This window comes from Scyliorhinus torazame, chromosome 22 (assembly GCF_047496885.1).
Source record: "Scyliorhinus torazame isolate Kashiwa2021f chromosome 22, sScyTor2.1, whole genome shotgun sequence".
NCBI classification, from domain to species: domain Eukaryota; kingdom Metazoa; phylum Chordata; class Chondrichthyes; order Carcharhiniformes; family Scyliorhinidae; genus Scyliorhinus; species Scyliorhinus torazame.
Genome location: NC_092728.1, coordinates 25,351,615 through 25,376,571, shown reverse-complemented (window position 1 = coordinate 25,376,571; position 24,957 = coordinate 25,351,615). Strand labels below are relative to the sequence as shown.

The window sequence follows — 24,957 nt, the reverse complement described above, 5'->3', positions numbered from 1 at the left end:
CCCTCAGGACTGACCCTCCGACAGTGCGACGCTCCCTCGGCACTGACCCTCCGACAGTGCGGCACGCCCTCAGCACTGACCCTCCGACAGTGTGGCGCTCCCTCAGCACTGACCCTCCGACAGAGCGGCTCCCTCAGCACTGACCCTCCGACAGTGCGGCGCTCCCTCAGTACTGACCCTCCGACAGTGCGGCGCTCCCTCAGCACTCACCCTTCCACAGTGCGGCGCTCGCTCGGCACTTACCCTCCGACAGTGCGGCATGCCCTCAGCACTGACCCTCCGACAGTGCGGCGCTCCCTCAGCACTGACTCTCCGACAGTGCGGCGCGCCCTCAGCACTGACCCTCCGACAGTGCGGCGCTCCCTCATCACTGACCCTCTGACAGTCCGGCGCTCCCTCGGCACTGACCCTCTGTCAGTGCGGCGTTCCCTCAGCACTGACCCTCCAACAGCGCGGCGCTCCCTCAGCACTGACCCTCCGACAGCGCGGCGCTCCCTCAGCACTGACCCTCCGACAGTGCGGCGCACCCTCAGCACTCACCCTCCTACAGTGCGGCGCTCCCTCAGCACTGATCTTCCGACAGTGTGGCGCTCCCTCAGCACTGACGCTCCGACAGTGCGGCGCTCCCTCAGCACTGACCCTCCGACAGTGCGGCACGCCCTCAGCACTGACCCCCCGACAGTGCTGCGCTCCCTCAGCACTGACCCTCCGACAGTGCGGCGCTCCCTCAGCACTGATCCTCCAACAGTGCAGCACTCCCTCAGGACCGACCCTCCGACAGTGCGGCACTCCCTCAGCACCGACCCTCCGACAGTGTGGCGCTCCCTCTGCGCTGACCCTCCGACAGTGCGGCTCCCTCAGCACTGACCCTCCGACAGTGCGGCACTCCCTCAGCACTGACCCTCCGACAGTGCGGCACTCCCTCAGCACTGCCCCTCTGACAGCGCGGCACTCCCTCAGCACTCACCCTCCGACAGTGCGGCGCTCCCTCAGCACTGACCCTCCAACAACGCGGCACTACCTCAGTACTGACCCTCCGAAAGTGCGGCGCTCCCTCAGCACTGACCCTCCGACAGTGCGGCGCTCCCTCAGCACTGACTCTCCGACAGTGCGGCGCGCCCTCAGCACTGACCATCCGACAGTGCGGCGCTCCCTCAGCACTGACCCTCTGACAGTGCGGTGTTCCCTCAGCACTGACCCTCCAACAGCGCGGCACTCCCTCAGCACTGACCCTCCGACAGCGCGGCGCTCCCTCAGCACTGACCCTCCGACAGTGCGGCCCTCCCTCAGCACTCACCCTCCGACAGTGCGGCGCTCCCTCAGCACTGACCCTCTGACAGTGCGGTGCTCCCTCAGCACTGACCTTCCGACAGTGCGGCGCTCCCTCAGCACTAATCCTCCAACAGTGCGGCGCTCCCTCAATACTGACCCTCCGACAATGCAGCACTCCCTCAGCATCGACCGTCCTACAGTGTGGTGCTCCCTCAGCACTGACCCTCCGACAGTGCGGCACGCCCTCAGCACTGACCCTCCCACAGTGCGGCGCTCACTCAGCACTGACCCCCCGATAGTGCTGCGCTCCCTCAGCACTGACCCTCCGACAGTGCGGCGCTCCCTTGGCACTGACCCTCCGACAGTGCGGCACGCCCTCAGCACTGACCCTCCGACAGTGCGCTGCTCCCTAAGCACTGACCCTCCGCCAGTGCGGCACGCCCTCAGCACCGACCCTCCGACAGTGCGGCGCTCCCTCAGCACTGACCCTCCGACAGTGCTGCGCTCCCTCCGCACTGATCCTCCGACAGTGCGGCGCTCCCTCAGCACTGACCCTCTGACAGTGCGGCGTTCCCTCAGCACTGACCCTCCATCAGTGCGGCACTCCCTCAACACTGACCCTCCGACAGCGCGGCGCTCCCTCAGCACTGACCCTCCGACAGCGCGGCGCTCCCTTGGCACTGACCCTCCGACAGTGCGGCACGCCCTCAGCACTGACCCTCCGACAGTGCGGCACGCCCTCAGCACTGACCCTCCGACAGTGTGGCGCTCCCTCAGCACTGACCCTCCGACAGAGCTGCTCCCTCAGCACTGACCCTCCGACAGTGCGGCGCTCCCTCAGTACTGACCCTCCGACAGTGCGGCGCTCCCTCAGCACTCACCCTCCGACAGTGCGGCGCTCGCTCGGCACTTACCCTCCGACAGTGCGGCATGCCCTCAGCACTGACCCTCCGACAGTGCGGCGCTCCCTCAGCACTGACCCTCCGACAGCGCGGCGCTCCCTCAGCACTGACCCTCCGACAGTGCGGCGCTCCCTCAGCACTGACCCTCTGACAGTCCGGCGCTCCCTCGGCACTGATCTTCCGACAGTGTGGCGCTCCCTCAGCACTGACGCTCCGACAGTGCGGCGCTCCCTCAGCACTGACCCTCCGACAGTGCGGCACGCCCTCAGCACTGACCCCCCGACAGTGCTGCGCTCCCTCAGCACTGACCCTCCGACAGTGCGGCGCTCCCTCAGCACTGATCCTCCAACAGTGCAGCACTCCCTCTGGACTGACCCTCCGACAGTGCGGCACTCCCTCAGCACCGACCCTCCGACAGTGTGGCGCTCCCTCTGCGCTGACCCTCCGACAGTGCGGCTCCCTCAGTACTGACCCTCCGACAGTGCGGCACTCCCTCAGCACTGACCCTCCGACAGTGCGGCACTCCCTCAGCACTGCCCCTCTGACAGCGCGGCACTCCCTCAGCACTCACCCTCCGACAGTGCGGCGCTCCCTCAGCACTGACCCTCCAACAACGCGGCACTACCTCAGTACTGACCCTCCGACAGTGCGGCGCTCCCTCAGCACTGACCCTCCCACAGTGCGGCGCTCCCTCAGCACTGACTCTCCGACAGTGCGGCGCGCCCTCAGCACTGACCATCCGACAGTGCGGCGCTCCCTTACCACTGACCCTCTGACAGTGCGGTGTTCCCTCAGCACTGACCCTCCAACAGCGCGGCACTCCCTCAGCACTGACCCTCCGACAGCGCGGCGCTCCCTCAGCACTGACCCTCCGACAGTGCGGCCCTCCCTCAGCACTCACCCTCCGACAGTGCGGCGCTCCCTCAGCACTGACCCTCTGACAGTGCGGCGCTCCCTCAGCACTGACCTTCCGACAGTGCGGCGCTCCCTCAGCACTAATCCTCCAACAGTGCGGCGCTCCCTCAATACTGACCCTCCGACAATGCAGCACTCCCTCAGCATCGACCGTCCTACAGTGTGGTGCTCCCTCAGCACTGACCCTCCGACAGTGCGGCACGCCCTCAGCACTGGCCCTCCCACAGTGCGGCGCTCCCTCAGCACTGACCCCCCGACAGTGCTGCGCTCCCTCAGCACTGACCCTCCGACAGTGCGGCGCTCCCTTGGCACTGACCCTCCGACAGTGCGGCACGCCCTCAGCACTGACCCTCCGACAGTGCGCTGCTCCCTAAGCACTGACCCTCCGCCAGTGCGGCACGCCCTCAGCACCGACCCTCCGACAGTGCGGCGCTCCCTCAGCACTGACCCTCCGACAGTGCTGCGCTCCCTCCGCACTGATCCTCCGACAGTGCGGCGCTCCCTCAGCACTGACCCTCTGACAGTGCGGCGTTCCCTCAGCACTGACCCTCCATCAGTGCGGCACTCCCTCAACACTGACCCTCCGACAGCGCGGCGCTACCTCAGCACTGACCCTCCGACAGCGCGGCGCTCCCTTGGCACTGACCCTCTGACAGTGCGGCACGCCCTCAGCACTGACCCTCCGACAGTGCGCTGCTCCCTAAGCACTGACCCTCCGCCAGTGCGGCACGCCCTCAGCACCGACCCTCCGACAGTGCGGCGCTCCCTCAGCACTGACCCTCCGACAGTGCTGCGCTCCCTCCGCACTGATCCTCCGACAATGCGGCGCTCCCTCAGCACTGACCCTCTGACAGTGCGGCGTTCCCTCAGCACTGACCCTCCATCAGTGCGGCACTCCCTCAACACTGACCCTCCGACAGCGCGGCGCTCCCTCAGCACTGACCCTCCGACAGTGCGGCGCTCCCTCAGCACTGACCCTCCGTCAGTGCGGCGCTCCCTCAGCACTCACCCTCTGACAGTGCGGCGCTCCCTCAGCACTGACCCTCCGACAGTGCGGCGCTCCCTCAGCACTGACCCTCCGACAGTGCGGCGCTCCCTCAGTACTGACCCTCCGACAGTGCGGCGCTCCCTCAGCACTGACCCTCCGACAGTGCGGCGCTCCCTCAGCACTGACCCTCCGACAGTGCGGCGCTCCCTCAGCACTGACCCTCCGACAGTGCAACGCTCCCTCAGCACTGACCCTCCGAATGTATGGCATTCCCTCAGCACTGACCCTCCGACTGTGCAGTGCTCCCTCAGCACTGACCCTCCGACATTACGGCCGTCCCTCAGCACTGACCCTCCGACAGTGCGGCGCTGCCTCAGCCCAGACCCTCCGACAGTGCAGCGCTGCCTCAGCCCAGACCCTCCGACAGTGCAGCGCTCCCTCAGCCCAGACCCTGGGACAGTCCGACGCTCCCTCATCACTGACCCTCCGAAAGTACGGCATTCCCTCAGCACTGACCCTCCGACTGTGCAGCGCTCCCTCAGCACTGACCCTTCGACAGTGCGGCGCTCCTTCTGCACTGACCCTCCGACAGTGCGGCGCTCCCTCAGCACTGACCCTCCGACAGTGCGGTGCTCCCTCAGCACTGACCCTCCGACAGCGCGACGCTCCCTCAGCACTGATCCTTCGACAGTGTGGCTCTCTCTCAGCACTGACCCTCCGACAGTGCGGATCTCCCTCAGCACTGACCCTCCGACAGTGCGGCGCTCCCTCAGCACTGACCCTCCGACAGCGCGACGCTCCCTCAGCACTGACCCTCCGACAGTGCGTGGCTCCCTCAGCACTGACCCTCCGACAGTGCGGCGCTCCCTCAGCACTGACCCTCCGACAGTGCGGCACTCCCTCAGCACTGACCCTCCGACAGTGCGGCACTCCCTCAGCACTGCCCCTCTGACAGCGCGGCACTCCCTCAGCACTCACCCTCCGACAGTGCGGCGCTCCCTCAGCACTGACCCTCCAACAACGCGGCACTACCTCAGTACTGACCCTCCGAAAGTGCGGCGCTCCCTCAGCACTGACCCTCCGACAGTGCGGCGCTCCCTCAGCACTGACTCTCCGACAGTGCGGCGCGCCCTCAGCACTGACCATCCGACAGTGCGGCGCTCTCTCAGCACTGACCCTCTGACAGTGCGGTGTTCCCTCAGCACTGACCCTCCAACAGCGCGGCACTCCCTCAGCACTGACCCTCCGACAGCGCGGCGCTCCCTCAGCACTGACCCTCCGACAGTGCGGCCCTCCCTCAGCACTCACCCTCCGACAGTGCGGCGCTCCCTCAGCACTCACCCTCCGACAGTGCGGTGCTCCCTCAGCACTGACCTTCCGACAGTGCGGCGCTCCCTCAGCACTAATCCTCCAACAGTGCGGCGCTCCCTCAATACTGACCCTCCGACAATGCAGCACTCCCTCAGCATCGACCGTCCTACAGTGTGGTGCTCCCTCAGCACTGACCGTCCTACAGTGTGGTGCTCCCTCAGCACTGACCCTCCGACAGTGCGGCACGCCCTCAGCACTGACCCTCCCACAGTGCGGCGCTCACTCAGCACTGACCCCCCGATAGTGCTGCGCTCCCTCAGCACTGACCCTCCGACAGTGCGGCGCTCCCTTGGCACTGACCCTCCGACAGTGCGGCACGCCCTCAGCACTGACCCTCCGACAGTGCGCTGCTCCCTAAGCACTGACCCTCCGCCAGTGCGGCACGCCCTCAGCACCGACCCTCCGACAGTGCGGCGCTCCCTCAGCACTGACCCTCCGACAGTGCTGCGCTCCCTCCGCACTGATCCTCCGACAGTGCGGCGCTCCCTCAGCACTGACCCTCTGACAGTGCGGCACTCCCTCAACACTGACTCTCCGACAGCGCGGCGCTCCCTCAGCACTGACCCTCCGACAGCGCGGCGCTCCCTTGGCACTGACCCTCCGACAGTGCGGCACGCCCTCAGCACTGACCCTCCGACAGTGCGGCACGCCCTCAGCACTGACCCTCCGACAGTGTGGCGCTCCCTCAGCACTGACCCTCCGACAGAGCTGCTCCCTCAGCACTGACCCTCCGACAGTGCGGCGCTCCCTCAGTACTGACCCTCCGACAGTGCGGCGCTCCCTCAGCACTCACCCTCCGACAGTGCGGCGCTCGCTCGGCACTTACCCTCCGACAGTGCGGCATGCCCTCAGCACTGACCCTCCGACAGTGCGGCGCTCCCTCAGCACTGACCCTCCGACAGCGCGGCGCTCCCTCAGCACTGACCCTCCGACAGTGCGGCGCTCCCTCAGCACTGATCCTCCAACAGTGCAGCACTCCCTCAGGACTGACCCTCCGACAGTGCGGCACTCCCTCAGCACCGACCCTCCGACAGTGCGGCACTCCCTCAGCACTGACCCTCCGACAGTGCGGCACTCCCTCAGCACTGCCCCTCTGACAGCGCGGCACTCCCTCAGCACTCACCCTCCGACAGTGCGGCGCTCCCTCAGCACTGACCCTCCAACAACGCGGCACTACCTCAGTACTGACCCTCCGACAGTGCGGCGCTCCCTCAGCACTGACCCTCCCACAGTGCGGCGCTCCCTCAGCACTGACTCTCCGACAGTGCGGCGCGCCCTCAGCACTGACCATCCGACAGTGCGGCGTTCCCTTACCACTGACCCTCTGACAGTGCGGTGTTCCCTCAGCACTGACCCTCCAACAGCGCGGCACTCCCTCAGCACTGACCCTCCGACAGCGCGGCGCTCCCTCAGCACTGACCCTCCGACAGTGCGGCCCTCCCTCAGCACTCACCCTCCGACAGTGCGGCGCTCCCTCAGCACTGACCCTCTGACAGTGCGGCGCTCCCTCAGCACTGACCTTCCGACAGTGCGGCGCTCCCTCAGCACTAATCCTCCAACAGTGCGGCGCTCCCTCAATACTGACCCTCCGACAATGCAGCACTCCCTCAGCATCGACCGTCCTACAGTGTGGTGCTCCCTCAGCACTGACCCTCCGACAGTGCGGCACGCCCTCAGCACTGGCCCTCCCACAGTGCGGCGCTCCCTCAGCACTGACCCCCCGACAGTGCTGCGCTCCCTCAGCACTGACCCTCCGACAGTGCGGCGCTCCCTTGGCACTGACCCTCCGACAGTGCGGCACGCCCTCAGCACTGACCCTCCGACAGTGCGCTGCTCCCTAAGCACTGACCCTCCGCCAGTGCGGCACGCCCTCAGCACCGACCCTCCGACAGTGCGGCGCTCCCTCAGCACTGACCCTCCGACAGTGCTGCGCTCCCTCCGCACTGATCCTCCGACAGTGCGGCGCTCCCTCAGCACTGACCCTCCGACAGTGCAACGCTCCCTCAGCACTGACCCTCCGAATGTATGGCATTCCCTCAGCACTGACCCTCCGACTGTGCAGTGCTCCCTCAGCACTGACCCTCCGACATTACGGCCGTCCCTCAGCACTGACCCTCCGACAGTGCGGCGCTGCCTCAGCCCAGACCCTCCGACAGTGCAGCGCTGCCTCAGCCCAGACCCTCCGACAGTGCAGCGCTCCCTCAGCCCAGACCCTGGGACAGTCCGACGCTCCCTCATCACTGACCCTCCGAAAGTACGGCATTCCCTCAGCACTGACCCTCCGACTGTGCAGCGCTCCCTCAGCACTGACCCTTCGACAGTGCGGCGCTCCTTCTGCACTGACCCTCCGACAGTGCGGCGCTCCCTCAGCACTGACCCTCCGACAGTGCGGTGCTCCCTCAGCACTGACCCTCCGACAGCGCGACGCTCCCTCAGCACTGATCCTTCGACAGTGTGGCTCTCTCTCAGCACTGACCCTCCGACAGTGCGGATCTCCCTCAGCACTGACCCTCCGACAGTGCGGCGCTCCCTCAGCACTGACCCTCCGACAGCGCGACGCTCCCTCAGCACTGACCCTCCGACAGTGCGTGGCTCCCTCAGCACTGACCCTCCGACAGTGCGGCGCTCCCTCAGCACTGACCCTCCGACAGTGCGGCACTCCCTCAGCACTGACCCTCCGACAGTGCGGCACTCCCTCAGCACTGCCCCTCTGACAGCGCGGCACTCCCTCAGCACTCACCCTCCGACAGTGCGGCGCTCCCTCAGCACTGACCCTCCAACAACGCGGCACTACCTCAGTACTGACCCTCCGAAAGTGCGGCGCTCCCTCAGCACTGACCCTCCGACAGTGCGGCGCTCCCTCAGCACTGACTCTCCGACAGTGCGGCGCGCCCTCAGCACTGACCATCCGACAGTGCGGCGCTCTCTCAGCACTGACCCTCTGACAGTGCGGTGTTCCCTCAGCACTGACCCTCCAACAGCGCGGCACTCCCTCAGCACTGACCCTCCGACAGCGCGGCGCTCCCTCAGCACTGACCCTCCGACAGTGCGGCCCTCCCTCAGCACTCACCCTCCGACAGTGCGGCGCTCCCTCAGCACTCACCCTCCGACAGTGCGGTGCTCCCTCAGCACTGACCTTCCGACAGTGCGGCGCTCCCTCAGCACTAATCCTCCAACAGTGCGGCGCTCCCTCAATACTGACCCTCCGACAATGCAGCACTCCCTCAGCATCGACCGTCCTACAGTGTGGTGCTCCCTCAGCACTGACCGTCCTACAGTGTGGTGCTCCCTCAGCACTGACCCTCCGACAGTGCGGCACGCCCTCAGCACTGACCCTCCCACAGTGCGGCGCTCACTCAGCACTGACCCCCCGATAGTGCTGCGCTCCCTCAGCACTGACCCTCCGACAGTGCGGCGCTCCCTTGGCACTGACCCTCCGACAGTGCGGCACGCCCTCAGCACTGACCCTCCGACAGTGCGCTGCTCCCTAAGCACTGACCCTCCGCCAGTGCGGCACGCCCTCAGCACCGACCCTCCGACAGTGCGGCGCTCCCTCAGCACTGACCCTCCGACAGTGCTGCGCTCCCTCCGCACTGATCCTCCGACAGTGCGGCGCTCCCTCAGCACTGACCCTCTGACAGTGCGGCACTCCCTCAACACTGACTCTCCGACAGCGCGGCGCTCCCTCAGCACTGACCCTCCGACAGCGCGGCGCTCCCTTGGCACTGACCCTCCGACAGTGCGGCACGCCCTCAGCACTGACCCTCCGACAGTGCGGCACGCCCTCAGCACTGACCCTCCGACAGTGTGGCGCTCCCTCAGCACTGACCCTCCGACAGAGCTGCTCCCTCAGCACTGACCCTCCGACAGTGCGGCGCTCCCTCAGTACTGACCCTCCGACAGTGCGGCGCTCCCTCAGCACTCACCCTCCGACAGTGCGGCGCTCGCTCGGCACTTACCCTCCGACAGTGCGGCATGCCCTCAGCACTGACCCTCCGACAGTGCGGCGCTCCCTCAGCACTGACCCTCCGACAGCGCGGCGCTCCCTCAGCACTGACCCTCCGACAGTGCGGCGCTCCCTCAGCACTGATCCTCCAACAGTGCAGCACTCCCTCAGGACTGACCCTCCGACAGTGCGGCACTCCCTCAGCACCGACCCTCCGACAGTGTGGCGCTCCCTCTGCGCTGACCCTCCGACAGTGCGGCTCCCTCAGCACTGACCTTCCGACAGTGCGGCACTCCCTCAGCACTGACCCTCCGACAGTGCGGCACTCCCTCAGCACTGCCCCTCTGACAGCGCGGCACTCCCTCAGCACTCACCCTCCGACAGTGCGGCGCTCCCTCAGCACTGACCCTCCAACAACGCGGCACTACCTCAGTACTGACCCTCCGACAGTGCGGCGCTCCCTCAGCACTGACCCTCCCACAGTGCGGCGCTCCCTCAGCACTGACTCTCCGACAGTGCGGCGCGCCCTCAGCACTGACCATCCGACAGTGCGGCGTTCCCTTACCACTGACCCTCTGACAGTGCGGTGTTCCCTCAGCACTGACCCTCCAACAGCGCGGCACTCCCTCAGCACTGACCCTCCGACAGCGCGGCGCTCCCTCAGCACTGACCCTCCGACAGTGCGGCCCTCCCTCAGCACTCACCCTCCGACAGTGCGGCGCTCCCTCAGCACTGACCCTCTGACAGTGCGGCGCTCCCTCAGCACTGACCTTCCGACAGTGCGGCGCTCCCTCAGCACTAATCCTCCAACAGTGCGGCGCTCCCTCAATACTGACCCTCCGACAATGCAGCACTCCCTCAGCATCGACCGTCCTACAGTGTGGTGCTCCCTCAGCACTGACCCTCCGACAGTGCGGCACGCCCTCAGCACTGGCCCTCCCACAGTGCGGCGCTCCCTCAGCACTGACCCCCCGACAGTGCTGCGCTCCCTCAGCACTGACCCTCCGACAGTGCGGCGCTCCCTTGGCACTGACCCTCCGACAGTGCGGCACGCCCTCAGCACTGACCCTCCGACAGTGCGCTGCTCCCTAAGCACTGACCCTCCGCCAGTGCGGCACGCCCTCAGCACCGACCCTCCGACAGTGCGGCGCTCCCTCAGCACTGACCCTCCGACAGTGCTGCGCTCCCTCCGCACTGATCCTCCGACAGTGCGGCGCTCCCTCAGCACTGACCCTCTGACAGTGCGGCGTTCCCTCAGCACTGACCCTCCATCAGTGCGGCACTCCCTCAACACTGACCCTCCGACAGCGCGGCGCTCCCTCAGCACTGACCCTCCGACAGCGCGGCGCTCCCTTGGCACTGACCCTCTGACAGTGCGGCACGCCCTCAGCACTGACCCTCCGACAGTGCGCTGCTCCCTAAGCACTGACCCTCCGCCAGTGCGGCACGCCCTCAGCACCGACCCTCCGACAGTGCGGCGCTCCCTCAGCACTGACCCTCCGACAGTGCTGCGCTCCCTCCGCACTGATCCTCCGACAGTGCGGCGCTCCCTCAGCACTGACCCTCTGACAGTGCGGCGTTCCCTCAGCACTGACCCTCCATCAGTGCGGCACTCCCTCAACACTGACCCTCCGACAGCGCGGCGCTCCCTCAGCACTGACCCTCCGACAGTGCGGCGCTCCCTCAGCACTGACCCTCCGACAGTGCGGCGCTCCCTCAGCACTCACCCTCTGACAGTGCGGCGCTCCCTCAGCACTGACCCTCCGACAGTGCGGCGCTCCCTCAGCACTGACCCTCCGACAGTGCGGCGCTCCCTCAGTACTGACCCTCCGACAGTGCGGCGCTCCCTCAGCACTGACCCTCCGACAGTGCGGCGCTCCCTCAGCACTGACCCTCCGACAGTGCGGCGCTCCCTCAGCACTGACCCTCCGACAGTGCAACGCTCCCTCAGCACTGACCCTCCGAATGTATGGCATTCCCTCAGCACTGACCCTCCGACTGTGCAGTGCTCCCTCAGCACTGACCCTCCGACATTACGGCCGTCCCTCAGCACTGACCCTCCGACAGTGCGGCGCTGCCTCAGCCCAGACCCTCCGACAGTGCAGCGCTCCCTCAGCCCAGACCCTGGGACAGTCCGACGCTCCCTCAGCACTGACCCTCCGAAAGTACGGCATTCCCTCAGCACTGACCCTCCGACTGTGCAGCGCTCCCTCAGCACTGACCCTTCGACAGTGCGGCGCTCCTTCTGCACTGACCCTCCGACAGTGCGGCGCTCCCTCAGCACTGACCCTCCGACAGTGCGGTGCTCCCTCAGCACTGACCCTCCGACAGCGCGACGCTCCCTCAGCACTGATCCTTCGACAGTGTGGCTCTCTCTCAGCACTGACCCTCCGACAGTGCGGATCTCCCTCAGCACTGACCCTCCGACAGCGCGACGCTCCCTCAGCACTGACCCTCCGACAGTGCGTGGCTCCCTCAGCACTGACCCTCCGACAGTGCGGCGCTACCTCAGCACTGACCCTCCGACAGAGCGGCGCTCCCTCAGCACTGACCCTCCGACAGTGCGGCGCTCCCTCAGCACTGACCCTCCGACAGTGCGGTGCTCCCTCAGCACTGACCCTCCGACAGCGCGACGCTCCCTCAGCACTGACCCTTCGACAGTGTGGCTCTCTCTCAGCACTGACCCTCTGACAGTGCGGATCTCCCTCAGCACTGACTCTCCGACAGCGCGACGCTCCCTCAGCACTGACCCTCCGACAGTGCGTGGCTCCCTCAGCACTGACCCTCCGACAGTGCGGCGCTACCTCAGCACTGACCCTCCGACAGAGCGGCGCTCCCTCAGCACTGACCCTCCGACAGTGCGGCGCTCCCTCAGCACTGACCCTCCGACAGTGCGGTGCTCCCTCAGCACTGACCCTCCGACAGCGCGACGCTCCCTCAGCACTGACCCTTCGACAGTGTGGCTCTCTCTCAGCACTGACCCTCTGACAGTGCGGATCTCCCTCAGCACTGACTCTCCGACAGTGCGGCGCTCCCTCAGCACTGACCCTCCGACAGCGCGACGCTCCCTCAGCACTGACCCTCCGACAGTGCGTGGCTCCCTCAGCACTGACCCTCCGACAGCGCGGCACTCCCTCTGTGCTTTCCCGATGAGTTTTGATGTGGTGCTTTGTGACCCGTTATCTGGGGTGAGGTTGAACACGGCGCTTTATTTTGACTCTGGGACGAGAGGAACGTCCATCTGTCCATCGACTGCATTGATCCTGTTGTTGTCTGTAACACCCTGTCACCTTATTTCCCGCAGGCAAGCCCAGCAGTCCCTATGCCTTACACAGCACGGTGGAGAATGTCGAGGACCACGACGGTGACTCGAGGTGAGTGCAGGCGCTGATGGGAACTTGGACTCGCAGACCGACTGTGAGCAGCATCGTGTCATCGTTCACCCACTGAGGGACTCTGAGGATCCACTTTCCAGTCATTCTTTTCCCACCCTCTTGGGACATGAATTGTTCTCCTGTAGAGAAAGTTCTGGGCCGGGGGGGGGGGCCGGGGGGGGGGGGGGGGGGGCCTGCAGCTCTCCCCCGGTTAGCTATTATTCTGTTATTCTGTATATAAACCACCCCGAACCCCTCGATTAGATTCCAGTCTGTAACTCACTCCCGGGTATCTGTTATTCTATATATAAACCGCACTGAACCCCTCGATTAGATTCCAGTCTGTAACTCACTCCCGGGTATCTGTTATTCTATATATAAACCCCCCCCGAACCCCTCGATTAGATTCCAGTCTGTAACTCACTCCCGGGTATCTGTTATTCTATATATAAACCGCACTGAACCCCTCGATTAGATTCCAGTCTGTAACTCACTCCCGGGTATCTGTTATTCTGTATATAAACTACCCTGAGCCCCTCGATTAGATTCCAGTCTGTAACTCACTCCCGGGTATCTGTTATTCTATATATAAACCGCACAGAACCCCTCGATTAGATTCCAGTCTGTAACTCACTCCCGGGTATCTGTTATCCTATATATAAACCCCCCTGAACCCCTCGATTAGATTCCAGTCTGTAACTCACTCCCGGGTATCTGTTATCCTATATATAAACCACCCCGAACCCCTCGATTAGATACCAGCCTGTAACTCACCCCCGGGTATCTGTTATTCTATATATATAAACCACCCCGAACCCCTCGATTAGATTCCAGTCTGTAATTCACTCCCGGGTATCTGTTATTCTATAAATAAACCACCCCGAACCCCTCGATTAGATTCCAGTCTGTAACTCACTCCCGGGTATCTGTTATTCTATAAATAAACCACCCCGAACCCCTCGATTAGATTCCAGTCTGTAACTCACTCCCGGGTATCTGTTATTCTATATATAAACCACCCCGAACCCCTCGATTAGATTCCAGTCTGTAACTCACTCCCGGGTCTCTGTTGTTCTATATATAAACCACCCCAAACCCCTCGATTAGATTCCAGTCTGTAACTCACTCCCGGGTCTCTGTTGTTCTATATATAAACCACCCCGAACCCCTCGATTAGATTCCAGTCTGTAACTCACTCCCGGGTATCTGTTATTCTATATATAAACCATCCCGAACCCCTCGATTAGATTCCAGTCTGTAACTCACTCCCGGGTCTCTGTTGTTCTATATATAAACCACCCCAAACCCCTCGATTAGATTCCAGTCTGAGAAAATCCTGTTAAGCAGCGGGTTTTGTGATTTGTTTTCGTGCTGCCTGGATACTGTGTGGCCGCAGAGTGAGTAGGATGTCCTTTGAGGGGAGGGAAATCTGCCCTTCCTAGCCGGCCTGGCCTACTCCAGACCTGGTAGAGTGATTTGGTCGATTCTTAACTGCCCCTCTGAAAACGCCCCAGCGAGACGCTCTGTTCAAGGGGCAATAAGGAATGGTCTTTGCCCAGCGATGCCCACGACCCATGGGGTGCGGCGGATGTGGCGGTGTGAGGAGGTGGTGCTGGAGTAAGCGTTTCACCCACTGATCACGGACTGGGATTTGGGTGACAACCTCTGTAGCGGGGATGACGAATGCCCTTTGGAAGGGGTGATGTGTGCCCCTCATGATGTTGGTTCCAGGCGCCAGGTGGGTTAGATGCCCCCTTGACACACGCTTAGTCCCTCAGCTCCTTGGGGGAAATCTGCTGGTTTGAACACGCTTGATTGTCTCCATCGCTTTGGCAGCAACCCACCCTTCCCTTCGACAGAAACAGGGCAAATGTTACGATGCCGCCTCACAGCGAGATTGTGACTATGACGACTGACATCAGCCAAATGTAACCACTCCCAGGAATGTGCGGCGGCTTTGATTTCATTACCACCTCCCCATCTGCCGTGCGACAGATACCAACACCGCTCTCAAAAGCCCAGAGCCTGATATCGAGTCTGCACACCCTCTGTGAGAAATCTGCTGTGTCTGTCCGTGTGTGTCCCTGTCCACCTGTGTCAGCCTGTATGTACCTGTCTGTCCGTCTGCCCATGTGTGTATCTGTCAGTGCCTGCATGTCAATCTGCGTGGCCATGTCCTCCCAGTCTCCGGGGCCTGGCCACCCCGGTGTATGGTCCATGTATGCGTGTCCATCCATCCATGTGTGTGCGTGTCCATCCATCCATGTGTGTGCCGTCCTTGCATCCATGTGTCCCTCCATCCATGTGTGTGCGTGTTCGTCCATCCATGTGTGTGTGCGCGCGCGAGTCTGCCGGTGCCCCTGGGTCCGTCCGAGACCGTTAGACGCTTCTGCAAGGCCACTTGTTCTCCCTGACTGAGGGAAACATCGAAAGCCATGACAACTCGGTTCTGAAGAAAGATTGAAAGTATGGATGTGATTGTCCGGGGGGTGTTTTTCTCCTCTCTATTGTTTCGATGTGTTGTCCAATCTGTTCTGTTTTTGACCATGTTGCCCCTTTCAGAGAAGCGTCTCCTCTCACTGACGAAGAGTTGGTAGCCGGGTAAGGAGTCATCCCTCTCCGCATTCCTCTCACAGCGCTGCCTTTATGCTCACACTGCTCTCTCCTCACCTTTTACTACCTTACTTCGGGTAGGGTGCTCAATTTTTGTCTCTCTCTGTCTCTCTCTCTGTCTCTCTCTCTCTGTCTCTCACTCTGTCTCTCTCTCTCTCTCTGTCTCACTCTCTCTGTCACTCTCTCTCTCTGTCACTCTCTCTGTGTCTCTTTCTCTCTGTCTCTTTCACTCGGTGTCTCTGTCTCTTTCTCTCTGTCTCTTACTCTCTGTCTCTTTCTCTCTGTCTCTTTCTCTCTGTCTCTTTCTCTCTGTCTCTTTCTCTGTCTGTCCTCTCTCTCTCTCTCTCTGTCTCACTCTCTCTGTCACTCTCTCTGTCACTCTGTCACTCTCTCTGTCTCACTCTCTCACTCTCTGTCATTCTCTCTGTCTCTTTCTCTCTGTCTCTTTCTCTCTGTCTCTTTCACTCGGTGTCTCTTTCACTCGGTGTCACTTTCTCTCTGTCTCTCTGTCTCTCTCTCTCTGTATCTCGCTCTCTTTGTACCTCTCTCTGTATCTCTCTCATTGTGTATCTCTCTCTCTCTGTATCTCTTTCTCTCTGTATCTCTCTCCCTCTGCCTGTCTCACTCCCTCTCTCTGTCTCTCTCTCAGTCTCTCTTTCTGTCTCTCTCTCTGTGTGTCTCCCTCTCTGTCTCTCTCTCCCCGTCTCGCTCTCCCCTCGTCTCGCTCTCCCCCCGTCTCGCTCTCCCCCCGTCTCGCTCTCCCCCCGTCTCGCTCTCCCCCCGTCTCGATCTCCCTCCGTCTCGCTCTCCCCCGTCTCGCTCTCCCCCCGTCTCGCTCTCCCCCCGTCTCGCTCTCCCCCCGTCTCGCTCTCCCCCCGTCTCGCTCTCCCCCCGTCTCGCTCTCCCCCCGTCTCGCTCTCCCCCCGTCTCGCTCTCCCCCCGTCTCGCTCTCCCCCCGTCTCGCTCTCCCCCCGTCTCGCTCTCCCCCCGTCTCGCTCTCCCCCCGTCTCGCTCTCCCCCCGTCTCGCTCTCCCCCCGTCACGCTCTCCCCCCGTCTCGCTCTCCCCCCCCGTCTCGCTCTCCCCCCGTCTCGCTCTCCCCCCGTCTCGCTCTCCCCCCGTCTCGCTCTCCCCCTGTCTCGCTCTCCCCCCGTCTCGCTCTCCCCCCGTCTCGCTCTCCCCCCGTCTCGCTCTCCCCCCGTCTCGCTCTCCCCCCGTCTCGCTCTCCCCCCCGTCTCGCTCCCCCCCCCTTCTCGCTCCCCCCCCTTCTCGCTCCCCCCCTTCTCGCTCCCCCCGCTCCCCCCCCGTCTCGCTCCCCCCCCGTCTCGCTCCCCCCCGTCTCGCTCCCCCCCCGTCTCGCTCCCCCCCGTCTCGCTCCCCCCGTCTCGCTCTCCCCCCGTCTCGCTCTCCCCCCGTCTCGCTCTCCCCCCGTCTCGCTCTCCCCCCGTCTCGCTCTCCCCCCGTCTCGCTCTCCCCCCGTCTCGCTCTCCCCCCGTCTCGCTCTCCCCCCGTCTCGCTCTCCCCCCGTCTCGCTCTCCCCCCGTCTCGCTCTCCCCCCGTCTCGCTCTCCCCCCGTCTCGCTCTCCCCCCGTCTCGCTCTCCCCCCGTCTCGCTCTCCCCCCGTCTCGCTCTCCCCCCGTCTCGCTCTCCCCCCGTCTCGCTCTCCCCCGTCTCGCTCTCCCCCCGTCTCGCTCTCCCCCCGTCTCGCTCTCCCCCCGTCTCGCTCTCCCCCCGTCTCGCTCTCCCCCCGTCTCGCTCTCCCCCCGTCTCGCTCTCCCCCCGTCTCGCTCTCCCCCCGTCTCGCTCTCCCCCCGTCTCGCTCTCCCCCCGTCTCGCTCTCCCCCCGTCTCGCTCTCCCCCCGTCTCGCTCTCCCCCCGTCTCGCTCTCCCCCCGTCTCGCTCTCCCCCCGTCTCGCTCTCCCCCCGTCTCGCTCTCCCCCCGTCTCGCTCTCCCCCCCGTCTCGCTCTCCCCCCGTCTCGCTCTCCCCCCGTCTCCCTCTCCCCCCGTCTCCCTCTCCCCCCGTCTCCCTCTCCCCCCGTCTCCCTCTCCCCCGTCTCGCTCTCCCCCCCGTCTCGCTCTCCCCCCGTCTCGCTCTCCCCCCGTCTCGTTCTCCCCCCCGTCTTGCTCTCTCCCCGTCTCGCTCTCTCCCCGTCTCGCTCTCCCCCCGTCTCGCTCTCCCCCGTCTCGCTCTCCCCCCGTCTCGCTCTCCCCCCGACTCGCTCTCCCCCCGTCTCGCTCTCCCCCCGTCTCGCCCTCCCCCCGTCTCGCCCTCCCCCCGTCTCGCCCTCCCCCCGTCTCGCCCTCCCCCCGTCTCGCCCTCCCCCCGTCTCGCCCTCCCCCCGTCTCGCCCTCCCCCCGTCTCGCCCTCCCCCCGTCTCGCCCTCCCCCGTCTCGCCCTCCCCCCCGTCTCGCCCTCCCCCGTCTCGCCCTCCCCCCGTCTCGCCCTCCCCCCGTCTCGCCCTCCCCCCGTCTCGCCCTCCCCCCGTCTCGGCCTCCCCCCGTCTCGCCCTCCCCCCGTCTCGCCCTCCCCCCGTCTCGCCCTCCCCCCGTCTCGCCCTCCCCCCGTCTCGCCCTCCCTCCGTCTCGCCCTCTCCCCGTCTCGCCCTCCCCCCGTCTCACGCTCTCCCCGTCTCCCCCTCAACCCGTCCTCTCCCCCTCAACCCGCCCTCTCCCCCCACATTGCCCCCTCCCCCTTGCTCTCCCCAATCCCACCGCTCTGTCCCCGCTCCCCCCTGCTCACCAGGCCCGCCCCACCCCCACTCCCCGCCCGCTAGGTATCTCACTCCCAGCCAGCTTTCATTGTATACTTATTCTATATAAACCCCCATGAACCCCTCGATTGGATTCCCATCTGTAGCTCATTCAGGTATCTGTTATTCTTTCTCGCAACCCCTGCGAATGTCTCTGTTAAGTTCCTGTCTGTGACTCACTCCCCGGTATCGAAGGTATTATACAGCTGCAACATGATTTTCCAACTCCTGTACTCAATGCCCCGGCTGATGATGGCAAGCATGCCATCTGCCTCCTTAATCACCTTGACCAACTGTGTTGCCACGTTTAGGGAAGTGTGGGCCTCCATGCCCAGATCCCTCCGTATGCTAATGTTCCTCGGGGTTCTGCCATTTATGATATAATCCATACCTAGATTTGATCCTCCAAAATGCATCACCTCGCATTTGTCCGGATTAAACTCCATCTGCCATTTCTGTGCCCAAGTCTCCAATCTATCGATCTCCTGTTGTGTCCTCTGACCATCCTCGGCACGATCAGCAACTCCGCCAATCTTCATGTCATCTGCAAACTTACTAATCAGACCACCCACGTTTTCCCCCAGATCATTTATGTATATTACAGACAACAGCAGTCCCAGCACTGGTCCCTGCGGAACATCACGAGCTACAGATCTCCATTCAGAAAAACACCCTTCCACCGCTACTCTCTGTCTTCTATAACCACGCCAGTTCTGTATCCATCTCGCCAGCCCAAAACCCATGTGATTTTAGTTTTTGTACCAGCCTGCCATGTGGGACCTTATCAGATGCTTCACTAAAGTCCACATAATCTACACCCTCATCAATTTCCTTTGTCACCCCTTCAAAAAACTCAATCATGTTGGTAAGACTTGACCTTCCCCAGACAGAAAGGGCAGCACTGTGGATAGCACAATTGCTTCACAGCTCCAGGGTCCCAGGTTTGATTCCCGGCTTGGGTCACTGTCTGTGCGGAGTCTGCACATCCTCCCCGTGTGTGCGTGGGTTTCCTCCGGGGGCTCCGGTTTCCTCCCACAGTCCAAAGATGTGCAGGTTAGGTGAATTGGCCATGCTAAATTGCCCTTAGTGTCCAAAATTGCCCTTAGTGTTGGGTCGGGTTACTGGTTATGGGGATAGGGTGGAGGTGTGGGCTTGGGTCGGGTGCTCTTTCCAAGAGCCGGTGCAGACTCGATGGGCCGAATGGCCTCCTTCTGCACTGTAAATTCTACGATTCCATGAAAACCATGCTGCCTGTCGCTATCTAGTCCATTTTCCTCCAAATGTGCATATATCCTGTCCCTCAATATCTTTTACAAAGGTTCCCACCACTGATGTCAGGCTCACCGGCCTATAATTTGCTAGATTATCCCAGCTTCCTTTTTTAAACAAGGGACTATCATTGGCTATTCTCCAGTCCTCTGGAACCACGCCTGTGGTCAAAGAGGATGTGAGGATATCTGTTAAGGCCCCAGCTATTACTCCCCTTGCCCCCCTCAGTAACCTGGGATAGATCCCATCCAGCCCCAGGAGCTTGTCTCCCTCAATGCAATTTAGGATACTCAATCCTCCTTTGATATATTGATGCTCTCAAGAGAGTTCACACGCCTATCCCTGATCTCAGCATCTGTCATGTCCTTCCTGGTGGATACCAAGACCAAGTACTCATTAAGGATTTCACCCACTTCGTGTCCTTGAGTGGGTCTTCTCTTTCTCTTGCTCCCCTATTAAACCGTCCCGAATCCCTCGATTAGATTCCAGTCTGTAACTCACTCTGATGCTTTGATCTGATGCCTCTCTTTCTTCGTGCAGGCGATCCGTTGCAGCGATGCCTCTTCCTTTAAACCTGTTGCCTGTCTCTACAAATTCCCACTTTCTCGGCTTGTCTGTTATCACACAATGTGTCGGGATCAATCTGGGCGCTTGATCGGGATGATCTCCCATCTCCTGTAATAGTCTCTCTCTTTCTCCCCCCCCTAATCGGGGTCGCTTGTAATGAAACAAAACAAGAATGGCATTACGTTCCTGCTTCCTGAGCGTTGCAGATCTATCCGATTTAATTGTCAGCCGTGGGAGGGAGGAGGAATCACTCGGTGTGGCTGCTGAGCACTGTGACTGGGTTACTCACGCGCTCGCTCCCTCTGCTTTTGTTGCTCGAGGTTCTCCGACGTGATCTTGGCGACCATCTTGGCAACCAAGTCGGAAATGTGCGGCAAGAAGTTTGAGCTGAAGATTGACAACGTTCGGTTTGTCGGCCACCCAACTCTGCTGCAGCACCCGCTCGGGCTCCAGGTAAGGGTCCCTCACTCGCTCGCTCCCTCACTCACGCCCTCGCTCCCTCCCTCACTCACGCCCTCGCTCCCTCACTCACGCCCTCGCCCCCGCCCTCACTCACTCGCTCGCTCGCTCGCTCACTCCCTCACTCCCTCACTCCACTCACTCACTCCCTCGCTCCCTCACTCACTCACTCCCTCGCTCCCTCGCTCTCTCACACACTCACTCCCTCGCTCCCTCACTCACTCCCTTGATGATATTGAGTCTTCCTGCCCTCAGTCTGGTCTCAGTCAAAGGCTGAGTTGGATTTATAAACATTTCTTTGGTTTATTTCAAATAGCTTGCAAGCTAGACTCACTCTGATAGCCCAGGACCAACACTGTTCCTGAGATCCCCAGAGCAAGTGAGTGAAAACAAAGCAACATAACATCTTCTACACCTGAACATAGAATCAAGTTTCACACACGACCAAATAAGGCAAGATGGCAAATGCAAGATTCTCATAGGTGTTTCTCACACAGTCCTTGACCTGGCCAAATAAGCTGACCCTGGGCCCCTTTCACCCAGCATCCTCTGCACAAAGAACCGGTCCTAATGGCTGCCCATCCCCCTTCTTCATGCTTTGCGAAATCCTAGTTCCAGGCAATTAGACTGCTACCCATTTTCTCCAGCCTAAACTAGAGATGTTTAAACGTCCGTTACCCTAATCCTCTAATCACCTGTATTAGTGTCTACTCCTAACTTTACCCAACTACTTATAGTTACTTATCCCCTTACTAGTACCTTGTTCTTTTGCTCCATTCCTCACCCTCACTCACTCCCTCGCTCCCTCACTCCCTCGCTCACTCACTCACTCTCACTCACACACTCACTCCCTCACTCACTCACTCACTCACTCACTCACTCACTCACTCCCTCACTCCCTCACTCACCCACTCCCTCACTCCCTCACTCACTCGCTTGCTCACTCACTCACACACACTCACTCCCTCGCTCACTCCCTCACACTCACTCCCTCACTCCCTCACTCCCTCGCTCACTCACTCACTCACTCCCTCGCTCCCTCACGCACTCGCTCCCTCGCTCGCTCACTCACTCGCTCACACACTCCCTCACTCCCTCACTCACTCGCTCCCTCGCTCCCTCACTCCCTCACTCACTCCCTCACTCACTCCCTCACTCACTCCCTCACTCACTCCCTCGCTCCCTCACGCACTCACTCCCTCGCTCTCTCACACACTCCCTCACTCACCCACTCCCTCGCTCACTCACTCCCTCGATCACTCCCTCGCTTGCTCACTCACACACTCACTCACACACTCACTCCCTCGCTTACTCCCTCGCTCCCTCACTCCCTCGCTCCCTCACACACTCACTCCCTCGCTCCCTCACTCACTCCCTCGCTCCCTCTCTCACTCACCCACTCCCTCGCTCCCTCACTCACTCCCTCGCTCCCTCACGCACTCGCTCCTTCGCTCGCTCACTCACTCGCTCACACACTCGCTCCCTCACTCAAACACTCACTCCCTCACTCTCTCACACACTCACTCCCTCACTCTCTCACACACTCACTCCCTCACTCACACACTCCCTCGTTCCCTCACTCACTCACTCCTTCGCTCGCTCACTCACTCGCTCACACACTCACTCGCTCCCTCACTCAAACACTCACTCCCTCACTCCCTCGCTCTCTCACACACTCACTCCCTCACTCACCCACTCCCTCACTCACCCACTCCCTCGCTCCCTCACTCACTCACTCCCTCGTTCGCTCACTCACACACTCACTCCCTTGCTCCCTAACTCAATCCCTCGCTCCCTCACTCACTCCCTCGCTCCCTCACACACTCCCTCCCTCCCGCCCCCTCTCCCTCCCGCCCCCTCTCGCCTCGCCCCCTCTCCCTCCCGCCCCCTCTCCCTCCCGCCCCCTCTCCCTCCCGCCCCCTCTCCCTCCCGCCCCCTCCCTCCCGCCCCCTCCCTCCCGCCCCCCTCCCTCCCGCCCCCCTCCCTTCCGCCCCCCCCTCGCTCCCGCCCCCCCCTCCCTCCCGCCCCCCTCCCTTCCGCCCCCCCCTCGCTCCCGCCCCCCCCCTCCCTCCCGCCCCCCCCTCCCTCCCGCCCCCCCCCTCGCTCTCGCCCCCTCTCGCTCCCGCCCCATCTCGCCCCCTCCCGCACCCGCCCCCTCCAGCCCCGCCCCCCTCTTGTCCCTGCCCCCTCTCGCTCCTGCCCCCTCCCGCCCCCGCCCCCTCTCGTCCCCGCACCCTCTCCCTCTCACCCCCTCTCCCTCTTGCTCCCTCCTCCCAGGGTCCCAAGTTCGATTCCCGGCTTGGGTCACTGTCTATGCGCAGTCTGCGTGCGTTTCCTCCGGGTGCTCCGGTTTCCTCCCACAAGTCCCGAAAGATGTACTGTTAGGTGAATTGGACATTCTGAATTCTCCCTCTGTGTACCCGAACAGTGTCGCGACTGGAGTATTTTCACAGTAACTTTGTTGCAGCGTTAATGTAACCCAACTGTGACAGTAATGAAGATTATCATTTATTCCTGAGGAAGGAGCAGCTCTCCGAAAGCTAGTGATTTGAAACAATCCTGTTGGAGTTCAACCTGGTGTTGTAAGACTTCTTACTGTGCTCACCCCAGTCCAACGCCGGCATCTCCACAACCTGACTGTGTTGAGTAGCATTGTTTAAGGGGTAATTGTTGCTATTTTCTGGTGTGATGTTGAAGATTTTAATACTGGGTCAGTAATAAAGTTTGTTTCAACAAACCCTATCCCTATTTCTTTGTGAAATCACTCCTGGAGCACGGAATCCTTTCCTCACAAATATTGGGGTTTCTGCCACTGGCGAGGCCGAGTCTGGGATCATAATAACCCTGCTGCCTGCCTGCTCCTCCTGTCGGTGTGAACGCTGGTGGGAGTAAGGTGACCCTGGACGCTCGACTGATCCCCATCTCGTCTCTTTCAGGTCTCTAAGCTGGACCCGTCACCAAAGCGGGAGATGCCGACCATGATCCTGTTCAATGTGGTGTTCGCTTTACGGGTAGGGACTGGTATAGCACAGTGGGCTAAACAGCTGGCTTGTAATGCCGAACAATGCCAGCAGCGCGGTTCGATTCCCGTACCGGCCTCCCCGAACAGGTGCTGGAATGTGGCGACTAGGGGCTTTTCACAGTAACTTCATAGAAGCCTACTTGTGACAATAAGCGATTATTATTATTAGGTCAGATCGCGTCCCCTCCCGCGAGGGATGTCCATCGGTCTTTGGGGGCGGGGGGGGGGGGGGGGGGGGGGGGGTGCGGTGGGAATTAGTCATCCCTTGCGAGAGGAGACGCGATCTGACATAATAATAATCGCTTATTGTCACAAGTAGGCTTCAATGAAGTTACTGTGAAAAGCCCCTAGTCGCCCCGTCACGTATTATTCTGCCTCGTGCAGTTTGTTGGAGGTGGAGTTGCCTTGGGGCCCAGTAAGTATTATTCTGCCTCGTGCAGTTTGGAGGTGGAGTTGCCTTGGGGCCCAGTAAGTATTATTCTGCCTCGTGCAGTTTGGAGGTGGAGTTGCCTTGGGGCACAGTAAGTATTATTCTGCCTCGTGCAGTTTGTTGGAGGTGGAGTTGCCTTGGGGCCCAGTAAGTATTATTCTGCCTCGTGCAGTTTGGAGGTGGAGTTGCCTTGGGGCCCAGTAAGTATTATTCTGCCTCGTGCAGTTTGTTGGAGGTGGAGTTGCCTTGGGGCACAGTAAGTATTATTCTGCCTCGTGCAGTTTGGAGGTGGAGTTGCCTTGGGGCCCAGTAAGTATTATTCTGCCTCGTGCAGTTTGGAGGTGGCGTTGCCTTGGGGCCCAGTAAGTATTATTCTGCCTCGTGCAGTTTGGAGGTGGCGTTGCCTTGGGGCCCAGTAAGTATTATTCTGCCTCGTGCAGTTTGGAGGTGGAGTTGCCTTGGGGCCCAGTAAGTATTATTCTGCCTCGTGCAGTTTGGAGGTGGAGTTGCCTTGGGGCCCAGTAAGTATTATTCTGCCTCGTGCAGTTTGGAGGTGGAGTTGCCATGGGGCCCAGTAAGATCCCAGAAGCAGCCCCCTTTTAAAATGGTCGACGTGCGGGTTGTTGGTGGACAGAAGATTCCCATCGCTCTCGTTCTGGACGCCCAACGAGCTGGATATTTGTCACCGATATCCCTCTCCCCTCCACCCCTCCCTCTCCCCTCCCTCTCCCCTCCACCCCTCCCTCTCCCCTCCCTCTCCCCTCCACCCCTCCCTCTCCCCTCCACCCCTCCCTCTCCCCTCCCTCTCCCCTCCGCCCCTCCCTCTCCCCTCCGCCCCTCCCTCTCCCCTCCGCCCCTCCCTCTCCCCTCCACCCCTCCCTCTCCCCTCCACCCCTCCCTCTCCCCTCCACCCCTCCCTCTCCCCTCCACCCCTCCCTCTCCCCTCTTCCCCTCCCTCACCCCTCCACCCCTCCCTCTCCCCTCCACCCCTCCCTCTCCCCTCCCTCTCCCCTCCGCCCCTCCCTCTCCCCTCCACCCCTCCCTCTCCCCTCCACCCCTCCCTCTCCCCTCCCTCTCCC

At 62.2% G+C, this 24,957-nt stretch overlaps 1 protein-coding gene across 1 annotated transcript in view; it reads left to right on the top strand.

Annotated features, from left to right (window-relative positions):
* nprl3 (NPR3-like, GATOR1 complex subunit) overlaps positions 1-24,957 on the top strand; it is a 114,889-nt gene that overhangs the window by 75,325 nt on the left and 14,607 nt on the right. Inside the window, exons 2-5 of the mRNA XM_072487989.1 lie at positions 12,699-12,768; positions 15,331-15,369; positions 20,288-20,420; positions 23,363-23,437. Of these exons, the coding sequence (XP_072344090.1) occupies positions 12,699-12,768; positions 15,331-15,369; positions 20,288-20,420; positions 23,363-23,437 (317 nt within the window). The remainder of the gene's footprint in view (positions 1-12,698; positions 12,769-15,330; positions 15,370-20,287; positions 20,421-23,362; positions 23,438-24,957) is intronic.